Source organism: Eurytemora carolleeae, unplaced genomic scaffold, assembly GCF_000591075.1.
Source record: "Eurytemora carolleeae unplaced genomic scaffold, Eaff_2.0 scaffold649, whole genome shotgun sequence".
NCBI lineage: Eukaryota > Metazoa > Arthropoda > Copepoda > Calanoida > Temoridae > Eurytemora > Eurytemora carolleeae.
Window position 1 is genome coordinate 3,658 of NW_019396584.1, and position 15,919 is coordinate 19,576.

At 31.0% G+C, this 15,919-nt stretch overlaps 1 protein-coding gene and 1 long non-coding RNA gene across 3 annotated transcripts; both read right to left on the reverse strand.

Moving 5' to 3' along the window:
* Window positions 1–565: 565 nt before the first annotated feature.
* LOC111705902 (uncharacterized) lies at window positions 566–9,687 on the reverse strand (the record flags this gene model as incomplete). Its single annotated transcript, XM_023478605.1, has 9 exons — window positions 9,635–9,687; window positions 6,799–6,895; window positions 6,257–6,430; window positions 5,888–6,012; window positions 4,059–4,130; window positions 3,722–3,752; window positions 2,449–2,485; window positions 1,813–1,896; window positions 566–609 (listed from the first exon to the last, which is right to left on the reverse strand). Coding segments are annotated over exons 2-9 (655 nt in total), but the record flags the coding sequence as incomplete, so codon positions are not given.
* A 402-nt stretch (window positions 9,688–10,089) lies between these two features.
* Window positions 10,090–15,071, reverse strand: LOC111705919 (uncharacterized). 2 transcript variants are annotated; one of them, XR_002766105.1, is made up of 3 exons: window positions 14,873–15,071; window positions 11,819–11,882; window positions 10,090–10,129 (listed from the first exon to the last, which is right to left on the reverse strand). It is a non-coding gene; the product is annotated as an uncharacterized LOC111705919 (long non-coding RNA). The 2 variants fall into 2 exon arrangements; XR_002766104.1 differs by lacking the exon at window positions 14,873–15,071 and adding an exon at window positions 12,643–13,472.
* Between the last annotated feature and the right edge of the window lie 848 nt (window positions 15,072–15,919).

Below are 15,919 nucleotides of genomic sequence, written 5' to 3' on the forward strand. Positions count from 1 at the left end.
GTAATTTCAAGAGACCCTCCATGCATGAAACTGTGATGCCTGATTCCAACCTTTATCCGATCAGTAATATTGAAGATATTGTTAGGTTTGTTGGGCCGCTAATCTATATATAAATTTGGCTTGTCTGTCTGTTTGTCTGTTTGTTTGTTTGTATCCAATAAACGTCAAAACGGCTGAACCAATCGGGCCCAAATTTTTTGTGGGACATCTAGGGACCCCAGGGAACGAATTATTTTTGTTTTGTTTTACGATGTACACAAAGAGAACATGTTCACAATTAATTTAGAAGATGGGCGCGAAGCGTCCTCTAAGGCTAGTATTGTAAATTCCTATATGTTTTCTTGCTGTACAAGTGTCCCTTTTGGAAAGAAACCAAAATTGAAAATATTAAGTTTTTAGAATACAAAACAATGATTTCAAATTCATATACCCGATTAGAAAAAAGGTTTTAAGGGTATGAGATCTGAATCAGCCATTGTAATTTTTGCCATTTTCAGAAAAGATAATAAAGGACTTTGATATTTGATTAAACTTCAAAATTAAGCTTGAAAAATATTTAGCTTACCTCTATAATCATTTTCTGTCACAAGACTATTTGTGTAACCGTTTCTACAAGTAAATATTATTATACAGGGTGTCCCAATAAACATGGGAATTCGATATCGTCTTTTTAGATAATTCTTTGATTTAGTACGGTGATACCTATACTGAGAAAGTTGTAATCTGTAAGAGTTACGTCTGCTATGTTTACATTTTGATTGTTTATGTTTTGACTGCATACGGTTGTACTTATTAAAACAAGAAAACTGCAGTATACAAACAGAGTAAACTTGTCAGTCTTCACTGTTCATCTTGCGGAGACATTATAAACACATCTTTACAGTCTTTTACCCTTTTCATAAAATAAACTCTAGCAGACATAATAACATTATGGCTTTTGAAATTAGGTATCACACTTCTAATTCATAACAAAGACGATATCCAATTTGTCACTGAATTCCAATGTTTTTTTGGGACACCCTGTATATACTGAGAATAATCATGTAATAATCATGTAATAATAATGATAATAATAACAATAATAAAAAATGATAAGAAGAAATATTATACAGAGAGAACCAGATATCTCTGAATGAGGAAGACGACTTTTAGACACAAGTTATGACTTTCTATAGTCCAATAAACATGAGACACATCAATGTGAAGAGTAAACAGACCTATTTCACTTAATAGCTGATTTAATAAAACAATTTACTTTGTAACAACATAAAAAATACTTAATGATTTCTTAAATGTCGCCTTCCATTTTAACATTTTCTGGTTCTCACTGTAATACGCAATGAAAATATTAATATTAACAATCAAAAATGAAAGTATTTATAGTAAATATGATAATGATTATATATATCCCATGCAGGGTGTCTCATTGAACATCACTAAACGAGACAATTTAAAGACGCCGAACTGTAAAAAATTTAAGTAAATATAAAGTAAATATGAAGTAAATATAAAATAAATATGAAGTAAATATAAAGTAAATTTGAAATAAACATGAAGTAAACACGAAGTAAACACGAAGTAAACATAAAGTAAACATGATGTAAACATGAAATAAACATGAAGTAAACATTCATTATCGTACTTAGTATCCTTCAAATTTTCATTAAAAATGGGGCACACTATAAATGTAATAAAGTAAAATGTTTTAAGACGACAATAAAAGTCGTCACTTGATTTCCATATAAGAGGGAGGATCATTTTTAGAAAGCTTTGCGTCCATTCCAGATTAACAATGTGCACGTATTTTTTTACCTGTATTCCCATCGGCGTTTGTTTGCATAGTTAGGGTCCATGTAGGAGTCCGAGTGTGTACTTGCAACCGTAAGCTGATTCATTCTGAAATGTCGTCTTCCAATTTTCTATTTTTCAGCTGAGTTTCTCGCAAAATAGTATGTTTTTAAAAAAAATATTATGTTAACAAAGATAAAATGTTTTAGTTTGTTTATTTAATTATTTGGATTTAATTTTAAACTAATATATTAATAAGGGTTTTTTTTACTTTTCATGCAGTGCATTCCCGTCCCTACATCATATTTAAAAACATGTAAATTACATTTTGGACTGAAGAACAAAACGTAGCCATTTGTTCCCATCAACGATGTTGGATTTAACTTAATTTCGTAAAAAGTAGGATTCTAATAACAACAAAATATATCTGTGTGACCAATTTATAGAAATTGGATAAAATCAATAGCCCTTTTTTTTAAAAATGAAAAAAAATTTTCCTTTGGATTTTTCGTGGAACTTTTTACATTTTTTTTACCGCAAATCCCCAATCTGGTTTTGACCTGACTGATTTTCTAACGGAACGATAAGCTCAGATGTACTCGTATTACAAATTAAAATATAATGCATATTATTTAAAAATAACAAAATAAATGTTAATACCTATTAGATCTAAAGCGCTGTCGTCTTGATGTTGCCTCTGAAACTATTATGATGAGTTACATTTATATATATATTGTTATTTATTTATTTTTATAGTTCTTAAGATTTAGGTATAGTATAGATAAATAGTATAAAACAATTGTCAAGACCACTTTGTTATAGATTCTTTCGATGTTTCCAAAGTTCTGGGCTAAACTGTGCCTAAATCTCAGTAATTGTAAAAGTAAATAATTAGCTGCCAGGAAATATGAAGTAACAGATTTTAAACAGCTCTATTCAATTATTCAATAAAAAACTAAATATCTGCAGCATTCCTCCGTAATTTAAGAAAACGACATTTTATTAATTAACTTTAAAAGTAAAATATATTTGAGTAAAAGATTTTCTAATCAAAATAAACTGCATACAGCCTTTAGATCTAACACAGTTTATGGAAGACGACATTCAAAACTATTTACCAACTGTCATGCTTCTTGGGACACCCTATCTCCGAAGTTTAAAGGGAGTGTTCGCGAAAAATGAAAGGGGGTGTAGGCTTAAAGCGATAAAAAGGCGCATTTGATCGCTACTAATCTTACTTCTATCTGTTGCGTCTATAAGGAGAAAATTGTTAAAAACTACTAATACCGAAGAACGTAATATCCATAGAAATTCAGAAAGATGCAACATTTAACTCGGATCATAAACAAATCAATTTATTTCCAAACAAATCATTCAGATATTACAAACAATAGTCGTTGATTATTTTTCGACCCATTCGTAAATAGTTGATATTTCATAATATTTTGTATTTTTCATGATCTGAGAGTTACTTTTGAAGGCATTTATTCCTGTTTCGAGGATTTTTGAAAATGAAGACGACATTTTCATATTTTCCAGGAATGTTCGAAAATCCAGCGCCAGCGAAAATTATTTTAAAAAACAAAATCAAGAATATAATGAAATATTAACACGAATGCGTCGAAAAATAATCGATGACTACTGTTTGTAATATCTGAATGATTTGTTTGGAATTAAATTGGTTTGTTTACGATCCGCGTTGAATGTTGCATCTTTCCGAATTTGTATGGACACTACGTTGTTCGGTGTGAGTCGTTTTCAACAACTTTCTCCTTATAGACGAAACAGATAGAAAAATGATTAGTAGCGATCAAATGCGCCTTTTTATCGCATTAAGCCTATACCCCCTTTCATTTTTCGCGAACACCCCCTTTAAGCAAATCGAGTTATCTCAAATATGTCATCTCAATATTCATAAAAAAAAGATATTTACCTAATTCAAAATGTTGAGGCTCAGGAGTTAACTGAAAATATTTACAATCATATTCCAAGAGCTGTAAATATTTACAGTCTTAAATATTTACAATTTTATTCTAAGAGCTATACATATTTACAATCATATTCCAAGAGCTATAAATATTTACAATCTTATTCCAAGAGCTATAAATATTTACAATCTTATTCCAAGAGTTATAAATATTTACAATCATATTCCAAGAGCTGTAAATATTTACAATCTTATTCCAAGAGCTATACATATTTACAATCTTATTCCAAAAACTATAAATATGAAATATTTACAATGTTTGTACTGTGTAGTGTTTTGATACCTGTGTACTGTACGAACTGTTGAATGAAAGATTAGAACCAAGAAAGCTGGATCTCTGAGACCAAACATCAAACTAAAAATTATATTTATATGAGAAGAATGAATTTCACTCTTCTTAGGAAGCGTATTACACTTTTTATATAACATCACTGTTACGACTTTGTTCCCTCGTAACTCCTCTAGTTTTGATATTATGTAGACAATGTAGACAATTTTTTATTCTTTAGCAAGTTTATTTGGTAACGTTTTAGAGATTTTAAATATTTTATGTTCTTTTTATGTTATCATTTAAAACATAAAAGCTTTTAATCGTAGGCATGCTATTTACTCTAATTAGTTTGTACACGTGGTAACTATGTGCATTTTTTAAGCGTTTTAACTATATATATATGCTTTGGTTGTCATGGTGTCTATTTGGTTGTTTCCAATAAACGTCAACTAATCGGGCCCAAATTTTTGTGGGACCTCGCGTGACCCCGACGGTTTATGGATGATCGATTTTCAAAAATTGTCCTTCAACAAAATTAGATTTTTGAAAATCTACGATTTTTTTCATAAAATCCGTAAATTTTTTGTTTGTTTTTGTTTTATAGAAAGAGAACATGTGTACAATTGAAATGGAAGATGGGCGCCTAGTATTTTATTATATTTTATACGTTTTAGAAGATGGACATTTCATTTTTTTATATTCCATTGTATTTAAACACAAAAATAGTTTAAATGAACCAGAAAATAGTTCAATTGAGGTTTAGTTGAACTAAGTTTATTTCATTTTAACTTCCAGACGCAGCGCTAGCCTGTCCTAACCGCTGCCTCTGTGCCCAGAAACTGTCTTAACCTAACCATGAAATAAAACAATTTCTTGTTCAAATTAGCCAAAAAAATAGTTGAAATGTATGTATTATTGTTTTCACAGGCAACGCCGGGCACTTCGGCTAGTTGTTTAATGAGTGACGTTATTAATAAAGAAAGGAATTAAAAAATGTTTTATAAGGATATCTACTCGATATAAATCAATAATTATCAATAATCATTTTGACTTAAACTCTTAACAAAGTGAATTTAGAAAAAAACATGTCGTTTTAAGAAAAATTTCTATAAATATATGCAATCAACCAGAACAAAAAGTTTTATCAAATATAAACTTTTTTAAATTTTATGGGACGATTTCAAAAAAATGCAAAAAAATATTTTTTGACACCACTAGGCTTTGTACGTCAATATAATTCACCAAAACCAAACTGTAGTCCTTCAATTATCATACAGGGAAATTTTCATCTTTCTAAACATCCCAGGGAAAGATTTTACAGGTTCTTTCAGGAATGAATATTTCTCAAAAGTAACAAACTGATCATTTAAAGTAAAGATTATTATGAAATATCAACTACATTGTTATGATCCGGAAAAATCTGGAATTTATCAATGATGAATGAATGGACAGATTTTATTTTTCTTTAATTAATAATGGTTTGTTTGGAATAACGCAACTAGGTGAATTTATATGCAGGGCTCTATGCTCTTGGGTATTTAGCGTTTTAAATTATTTTCTCGTCATAGATGAAACAGATAGAAACAAGTTAGTACCGATTGAGTCCGACTTTTTTCGGATTTAGCCTGACCCTCTTTCGTTTTTCACGAACACTCCCTTTAAGCTTTCAGTTAGTTGGATTGCTGGCGACCAATGGGACTGAGAGAGGAACGAAATACCTTCCTATAGGAGGATAAGTGAACCTTGCATATTTGCACAAATTCTATCGGAAATATAGATTTGTCATCCGTATTTTAGATATTTCGAATAGAACTTTAGAATTGAAATTGAATTTTATTTACCTGAGAGGGAGATATATCAAAGTTTATGCAAGGAGTTAAGTTTGTTGGTGTATTCAGACTAGATCTACTTCCAGCTGGCGGGGTCAGAGTCAGGGTCAGCCCAGCAGCAGGGGTCAACCCTCCAGCTAGAGATGAGCAAGTTAAAGTTTTTTTTTTAAATTTCGTTCGTTTTTTATTCAATCATTTAAAAAATTATCGTTCATTTTCCATCTTTTTCGTTTGTTTTCTCGGTCGGTAAATTCTTTCAGTAAAAAACGATAGTTTTTTTCAAAAAATCGTTTGTTCAGTAAAAAAGGATAGATTTTCACGAAAAATTTCGTTCGTTCTTAAAATCTTGTTCGTTATAAAAAAAACTATGCCCATCTCTACCTGCAGAAGGGGCCAATCTGGCAGCTTGAGTCAACCCGGCAGCATGGGTCAACCCGTCAGTTTGAGTCAACCCGTCATTTTGAGTCAACCCGGCAGCATGGGTCAAATTGTTCTCCTGTAGCGGTGAAGGTGAGTATGTTTGTCTATGGTCCCCAGGATATGTGTAGGTAAAACCTAAACATTAGTTAATACTTTTTCTCTGTAGTGTTTAAATCGTAAAAATTAAAAATACAATTGAAAAGTTAAAACTATAATATTTCAAAAGTCCAATGGCCCTAAAAAAATTAAATTAAATACACAACGGTGTCTACCTGTGTACATTTTGAAAGACATTTGTTTGTTTGTTTCCATAGATTTTTATATTTCATAGCTATTCGATGCTTCTGTAGGTAACAATGTAACTTTTTACAATGTTCTAAGGAGGTGTGTTCTGAATCGTTAATTGCACTCTTCAATATTAAAGAAAGTATCACTTAAGATAACTTTAACACTCCCTTAGCAAAAATATAATAATTTTTCAGAAAAAGAATTGTAAGATGAACCTTGATTTTCCTCTGTAGGTGTGAGATCATGTAGAGGGTTGATATTAACTCCAATATCTGAACTATAAAACCCAAATTTACAGATCATATCACCGTTCTGAAATAGACATAATAGTTTTTAGTTTTGGAATAATTATTTTAAATTGGTGCAGTACTGTTGTACACTCCAGTACAAACATATACGTGCCAAGAAGTGTACAGATATGATATACTTTGCTGTACATTGTACAGTAGTATACCAATATTATGTACTGAATATACATGTACTGCACTGCTGTGCAGTATTGTACAGTGTACAGTGGTGTACTATGAGTATATGTACCATGTATTTACCTGATTTCCAGTACTGTACTGCTGTACAGTATTGCACAGTGTACAGTAGTGTACTATGAGTATATGTACCATGTATATACCTGATCTCCATATAAGACTGTTGTACATTAAGGTACAGTTTACCGTAGTGTACTATTATTATATGTGTAGCAAATGCCTTACTCCAATAGTTCTTTTTAGTCTGTACCAATCCAGGTATAACCTTCTGTATTCGTCAGTATTTATCAATCGATATACAACTCACTCTCAGACTCTATGCTCTCTACAGATAATGTTATCGCGTTATATACATTATATACGTTATATACGTTATATTCAGGTTACAAATATGGGGTTTATTACTATAGTACAGCACTGCTGTATAGTATTGTACAGTGTACAGTAGTGTACTATGAGTATATGTACCATGTATATACCTGATCTCCAATACAAGACTGCTATACAGTACAGTACAGTTTACATTAGTGTACTACTGTTATATGTAATAAATATACCTGATCTCCAGTACAGCACTGCATTACAGTACAGTACAGTGTTCATTAGTGTACTATAAGTGTATGTACATTATATACCTGATCTCATGTACAACACTGCTGTACACTTCTGTACAGTGTCAAGTAGTGTACTATTTTAATACACCTGGACTCCAGTATAGCACTGCTGTACAGTACTTTACAATACTATACAGTGTACAGTAGTGTACTATAAGTATATGTACTATATAAACCTGATCTCCAGTACAGCACTGCTGTTTACAGTATTCAGAAGTGTACTATAAGTATATGTACTGTATATACCTGATCTCCATTGCCTGTGCAACATTGCAGTACAGTGTAAGTTGTGTACTATAAGTATAAGTACTGTCTTGTATATCCCTGATCTCTAGTACAGCATTGCATTGCATTGCATTGCATTGCATTGCTGTACAATAGATAGATAAATAAAGTTTATTGCTAAAGTACATGTGTCTGTGTACAGATCTAATTTACAATTACAAATTGATAATTATTTTAAAAGTACAAGTATAAAGCAATTAAGTGGAAAAAAGCGCTTGATTATTTTTTCCACCTAATAGATCAAATAGATTTAAGGAGAATTATTAGAGATCAGGGTGCGATTTTATCTTATGCAAAATAGTTTATACACTTGTTAGAATAACTAGAGTTTTTCTGACATGTACTGTACACAACAACTATCAAAGCATATTAAAACATATCTAATTAGTTTTACATGAATATCAATTAGGTTTCTATCACATTAATAATAATTTTCACACTTGACAATGCAAAAACTGCACTGGATGCTTTGTTTTTAATAGACTTGAGATGATTGTTCCAGTTAGGATTTTCGTTTAAATGAACACCTAGAAACTTAAAAGATTCATTTTTACATCCAGTTCCTACTCTTTCAATTTCTTTATTATTTAATAGAAGTTTCAGAGAGGTGATATTTACATCTTCTTTTTTCTTTTTGAAGAGAATATATTTGGTTTTAGACGCATTTAATGTCAGTTTGTTTGCTTTAAACCAATCTTCTATTTTAGGGAGCATCATTTATAACATCAGGGGTCATATTTGCAAAAACAAAGTTTTCATCCGTTCCTTATGACAAAAAGTCGGAAAATTGTTTTTCAGTGCCTTTAAAAGTTTTTGCTAGATCACGGCCTATATTAGCAAAAAAAATTATTAAAACCCTCTGACATTTCTACGGCCGCTGGGAATGTTTAACTGTTTTACGTCCCAATTCCTAGTATACTATTGACAGTTAGCCATGTTTGTTTACAATCTTTACTATATTCTTGAAATTCATCATTAACGTATTTTTTTCGTACTGCCATCACAAGTCACAAGGCGAGAATACACTGCATTATATTTTTAAATCTAGATCTAGTTTCTTGACAGAATTTCCTAAATTCTATATTAAACAATTTGGCTTTCGTTTTCTCGGTATTATCAGTGCTTCAGACATTAAAAAGTCTATTTTTTTCTGGAAGGATTTACATTTTTTTCAGCGAATGAACTTTTAAAACGGCTATCAATCGACTCAAAAAAATTATTAAATGCACTGTCCTGGTATCTATTCAGAAGAACATTTCCCAATTTTTATCTTCCAACATTTTTTCAATTTATTATAGAATCAAAGTCAAACTTTCAAGTTTTCTGTTGGGACTTTTTTTCTATGAATTTTTTTTATCTTTAAAATGTCGAATGTACTGTACAGTGTACAGTTTACAGTGTAAAGTAGTGTAGTATATGTACTGTATATACCTGATCTCCTGTACAGCACTGATGTACAGTAAGTAGAGTTTACAGTGTAAAGTAGTGTACCATATGTACTGTATATACCTGTTCTCCAGTACAGTACTGATGTACAGTACTGTACAGTTTACAGTGTAAAGTAGTGTACTATATGTACTGTATATACCTGATCTCCAGTACAGCACTGATGTACAGTACTGTACAGTTTACAATGTAAGGTAGTGTACTATGTGTACTGTATATACCTGATCTCCTGTACAGCACTGGCAATTACATTTGTCCAGAAGATCGTGTTGTCTCTGAAGTATTTCTCACAAATCAAAAGTTGACTCAAAATAAAAATCTAAATTTTAATCAGTGTTAAAATGTTTTTTTACTTTAAACCCCGGAGACGTAAACTTTTAATGGAACGGATCAAAGTCGTTTATTCTAAATCGTTTCTTAATTATTTTTAAACCCGTCTGTGACCCCTTTTATGTTACATCCTGGACCAATTATAATTGAATCAGATTCTGAGATTTAAACGGCGTAAAATTAAATCAATTTGACTCTAAAAAGTTGCCGTGAACGTTACAGGCTTCTCTGCTGAACATAATCTCAACCAATAGTTTACTTTTAGGATTTTTGTTATGGATTCAAAAAGTCAAATCAACACATATTGACAATTTATAAAAGATTTAGAAAATTTGTGAGTAATTTCCTGTAGTTCTTTTGTGTGCGTTCTTGCTTTCCTTGCCAATCTATAAATAAGAACAACTAACAAATGGGAGTGACCGTCACTGTATGGTAGATGAACTGAGAATGGAGTATAATTGATAATTTTTAGGATTTATTTGAGACCTATCAGACGTTTTTACGGTGCATATTTGTTCAGCAAGAGCGCAAATGTCATCTTTAAAATCCTCAGAGATTGTCCATTTGGAAGTATGATTTTGAGAATCGGTTTTATTTTAACTATTCAATGACAACGACGATAAATGTAACATCAAATCATACAGTAAACTAATTAGTTGTTTATAAACAGGTTGAGAAAACAAAAGCCAACTCTTATCATCAAAAATAAGTAATCTTATTCATTTATTGGTTCCTGTAATGTCTCAATGTTCATAACCATTTTCTGTAGATTTCCTGGAATTTTTAATGAAAAGACGACATTTGAAGAATTTAAAGAAATCTGCGAACACATTCATAAAAGATAAAAAAAATCAATACCATGATGAAAAAGAAAGAATTGATCTACTGACAAATTTCTAATGAAAAATATGTTCCTAAACATCTATGTAGTTTTGTTACAAAGGAATTGAGTCTTTGCCACAAATTCTGAATTTATAATCCTTATATCTTTGGAACCCAATGTCGTAAATCTTTGATATTTCAAACTTATATTAATTTATCTAACAGAATTCATAGTTTGAAATATCTAAGGTCTACGACATTGGAATCCAAAGATACAGGGTTTAGAAAAGCAGAGTTTGTGGCAAAGACTCAATTCCTTTCTTCGTATTTTTTGAATAATTTTTATAAAATCGATTCTAGAAATAATCTCTCCCAAATGGAAAATCAGTTAGAATTTTAAATATTGAACTTGCGCTCTTGCTGAACAAATATGCGCCGTGAAAACGTCTGAAAGGTCTCAGATGAATCCTAAAATATGTCTCAATAATACTGGAATCTCACCCACTTTAACTACCATAAATTGTCGGTCACTCTCTTTAATACGTAAAATTTAACAATTTAAAAATAATTTCTGTTTTATATATCATGATTCATAAATGTATACTAATTAGTATTCAATCTTTTTTTCAGCAAAAAAGCAAGCAGACGAATCATGTATTTAGTGCTATTTCTAGAGTTTAATCTCAAACGTAATATCTCTATTGATTACAAATGTTTAGGTCAATCTAAGATATTTTCAACCTACAGAATAACCCCTTTAACCCTTTAAACCCTGTAACCCCTTTAGTCCTCATAGGGACCCGGAGCTAAGATGAAACAAGTGTTAGCTCAATAGCTCGGTGCAGGGATAGAATTTCAGAAAATTAACTTCTGGAAAACATTTAGCGGGAAAATGACATTTTGAGTTATACTTTTTACATTAACCCTATAAAGGCTGGGGGATCTGAATCTATGTAAAGCCTGGGGAGGGCGTTTGGCGCCCCCTCCCTCCCTAGGAATAGGTATAGGGTTTAAATGCATGTTCATAGCCCAATTTCTCAAGGCCAGCTTATAGAAAAAAAAACTAGACCGATAACTTTAATAGTTTGGGTGCTAGGGAGGGTTGTTAAAGTAAAAAATGAGAGTGCTAGAACAAAAAAACTACAAGGGGGCAATATGCCCCCCCCCCAGCCTGTTTAGGCTTAAACCAAATAAAATGTTCAGGATGTAAAATACAATTGTTCTCAAAATAAAAATAAATAAAACAGACTAACCTGATAATCCAGATTATTGATATGAATATAACAAGGACTAGGAACAGGAGAATCACTAGCATATCTAAACAAACAGACTTCTCTGCACGGGCAGCTGTAGTACATTTGAATATCCGAGCCGGGTCAACCTTTCCGGTCCCAGTTTGTACTATATCGCCCGGACATTGTGTAAATAAAGCAGACACTCAAAAGGACTAGCCGGTTGCAACAAGGTTGACGCGGTCATACTTTAGGTTGAATTTACGTTTACTAAAGTCCGGAAACAGGGTTTTAATTTAGTCAATTCTGCTTTAATTGTGGTCTTTAAATGGCGTATTCAATTAATTGACAAAGAAAGAAGGAAGTTTACAGTTGCTGGCAATCATAAATATATAAAGGAAACAGACAGTATAAATTCTGTACAGTCGTCTCTGAGCTTAAAACTTAAGCCAAGGTATCGTCATGAAAACCAGTTTTGAAACCCGGGTTTCAGGAATGGGGTTAGGCAGTTTTGTGGATATCAATATTTTTGTTTTGAAATATTATTTAATTTTAGTGTTTTCATATTCTATATTTTTTAATTCTCTTAAATCAAAATCTACAAAAATGCTAAGACCCCAGAAAGGAATATCGCAGCTAGAAAATGTTTAGCGAATCGGAGATGAAAACTGTATGAATGGGATATCCTTAATCCAAATCGGTTAATTAATCTGGAGATTAATAACAAGAGGAGACCAAGCATTATTTAATCTAGAGATTAAGAAAAAGAGTGGATCAAGCATTAATCCCGATATCCAACATTCAAAAGTTCCCAGATCGGATAGCATTAAATGAATAAAGTATACCTGCTAGCATGTCTATTGTCTAACACTTAAAAGCATATGATCTGTTCAGTTCTTGGAGAAATTCAACTTATAAACTAATTAGATATTAGATATTGTAAGTTTGTGTTTTTTAAAGCACGATATCATATCTTTGTCACAGCTGAAAATTTTTCACTTTTGTTTTGATCTGTAAATCCGGAGTTTTAGAAGAGTTTTTGATCTATAAATACAGAGTTTTTGATCTCTAATAAACGAGTTCTTGATCTTTAATCACAGAGTATTGATCTTTAATAACAGAGTTTTTGATCTTTAGTAACAGAGTTTTGATCCGTAAATACAGGGTTTTTGATCCGTAAATACAGGGTTTTTGATCCGTAAATACGGAGTTTTTGATCCATAAATATGGAGTTTTTGATCTGTAAATGCAGAGTTTTTGATCTGTAAATGCAGAGTTTTTGATCCGTAAATACGGAGTATTTTGATCTGTAACTGCAGGGTTTTTGATCCGTAGATACGGAGTTTTTGATCTGTGAATGCAGAGTTTTTGATCTGTAAATGCAGAGTTTTTGATCCGTAAATACAGAGTATTTTGATCTGTAAATGCAGAGTTGGTGATCTGTAAATACGGAGTATTTTGATCTGTAAATGCAGAGTTTTTGATCCGTAAATACGGAGTATTTTGATCTGTAAATGCAGAGTTGGTGATCTATAAATGCAGAGTTTTTGATCTTTAATAACTTAATAACAGGGTTTTTGATCTTCAAATACTGAGTTTGATTGACTGACTGGAATACAGCTCTGCTCTGATATTAACTGGAACTGTTCACAAACTAGAACACAGAATTATACTATTCAAAGCTATACAATATTTATGGCTTATTTACAATATTAGTTGCTTGTTTACAATATTAGTTGCTTGTTTACAATATTAGTTGCTTGTTTACAATATTAGTTGCTTGTTTACAATATGTATGTGTTGTTTACAATATTAGTTGCTTGTTTACAATATTAGTTGCTTGTTTACAATATGTATGTGTTGTTTACAATATTTATGGCTTGTTTGCAATATTAGTTGCTTGTTTACAATATTTATGGGTTGTTTAAATATTTATGGCTTGTTTACAATATTAGTTGCTTGTTTATAATATTTATGGGTTGTTTACAATATTTATGTGTTGTTTACAATATTTATGGCTTGTTTACAATATTAGTTGCTTGTTTACAATATTTATGGGTTGTTTACAATATTTATGGCTTGTTAACAATATTAGTCGCTTGTTTACAATATTAGTTGCTTGTTTACAATATTTATGGGTTGTTTAAAATATTTATGTGTTGTATACAATATTTATGGCTTGTTTACAATATTAGTTGCTTGTTTACAATATTATATAGTTGCTTGTTCACAATATTATTTGCTTGTTTACAATATTAGTTGCTTGTTTATAATATTGGTTGCTTGTTTACAATATTAGTTGATTGTTTATAATATTAGTTGATTGTTTATAATATTAGTTGCTTGTTTACATTATTAGTGGCTAGTTTACAATATTAGTGGCTTGTTTACAATATTAGTTGCTTGTTTACAATATTAGTTGCTTGTTTACAATATTAGTTGCTTGCTTACAATATTAGTAGCTTCTTTACAATATTAGTTGCATGTTTACAATATTAGTTGCTTGTTTACAATATTAGTTGCATGTTTACAATATTAGTTGCTTGTTTACAATATTAGTTGCTTATTTACTGTTTATTTTCATTTGCGGGTTCTCTGCGAAAGGGACTTGCTATTTCTTGCTCATAGGAAGCAATAAAGAAACTCACAGAAATAAACACATTTAGAGTCTGAATAAGGACGGCATCTTCCACATTTTGATAAAATAAAGCTTTCAAGGCAACACTGTTACAAATCGGGCATTGCCATCTTTGCGTGGAGGATCACTTGAAATTACGCTTACGCCATACATGTCCCTTTAAACAAACCCTTTGTCCTATTGGCACGAATATTATTTTTATGATTTAGGATGGAACCACTAAATTGAATTTTAGAATTAAAGAAGCCACCTAACAACATTGTATATATAGAAAAAGAATAATGTTTATCAGATTATCTTCCTATCTACCTATCTATCTATCTATTTAGGAAGTTAACTTGTAATTTATTCCTTTTTTTCTACGAATCAAGAAGTCAAGATACTAAAAAAATAGCGAGGGAGGGGGTGCAGAGCAACCACGAGCTCCGTGAACTTACCTCCAGTGCCTCCTGATTCGCAAAATGACCTCCTAGTCCTAGCCAATCAAAATCATCTCCATGCCTAAAACTATCTCTCCAAAACCTCCGCAACTCTTGCTCCACATCCAGCATTCTTATCTCAAATGACACCACGACATATTAGTTTTTGTGAAATACTTGAATAAAAAAATACAATAATAGCACAATTTTAAGTATTTCACAAAATCTAATATTTTTTAAATTTAAAATTAGACCAGAACTGCAAATTGCGAATTTTCATAACACAATTTTGTGAATTTTCTGTGATTCTATTATTCAATATTTACAAAATTTTAGAATTTGAGAGAAATAAAATATAAAATATATGCACATTTTTGTTTTTCTGAACTTCAGATTTTGAGAGAGAAAAAAACAAACTAGAACACAGAATTATACTATTCAAAGCTAGAAACTTTTCCAGTCTCGAGCCAGTTGAGTTCAAATTTAAGTTCACCTTTGCAATATCTTTTAAAAACTTCATTTCAATTAAAATTGTTACCTTTTAGTGAGCAAAAAATGAATACTTTTTTTTTACAAATTATTGATGTTTACATATCAACATAAATGAAGAGGTTAGAGCAGTAGGACGCCATTTAGTAACGATGAATGAACTAAAGGGGTGTACATAGAACGAGAAGAGGGGTAAAGGGTTTGTTTATATATATCTATCAATGCTTTTTTAAAAACATTTCTTGATTTAGCTTTATCATATTACAACGTTTAGTAAATAATTATTGCTCTGGCCCGGCCCTCAGCCCAGCCGTATTCACATCTTAGTTGCTTGTTTACAATATTATTTGCTTGTTTACAATATTAGTTGCTTGTTTACAATATTAGTTGATTGTTTACAATATTAGTTGCTTGTTTACAATATTAGTTGCTTGTTTACAATATTAGTTGCTTGTTTACAATATTAGTTGTTTGTTTACAATATTAGTTGCTTGTTTACAATATTAGTTGATTGTTTATAATATTAGTTGCTTGTTTACAATATTAGTTGCTTGTTTACAATATTAGTTGATTGTT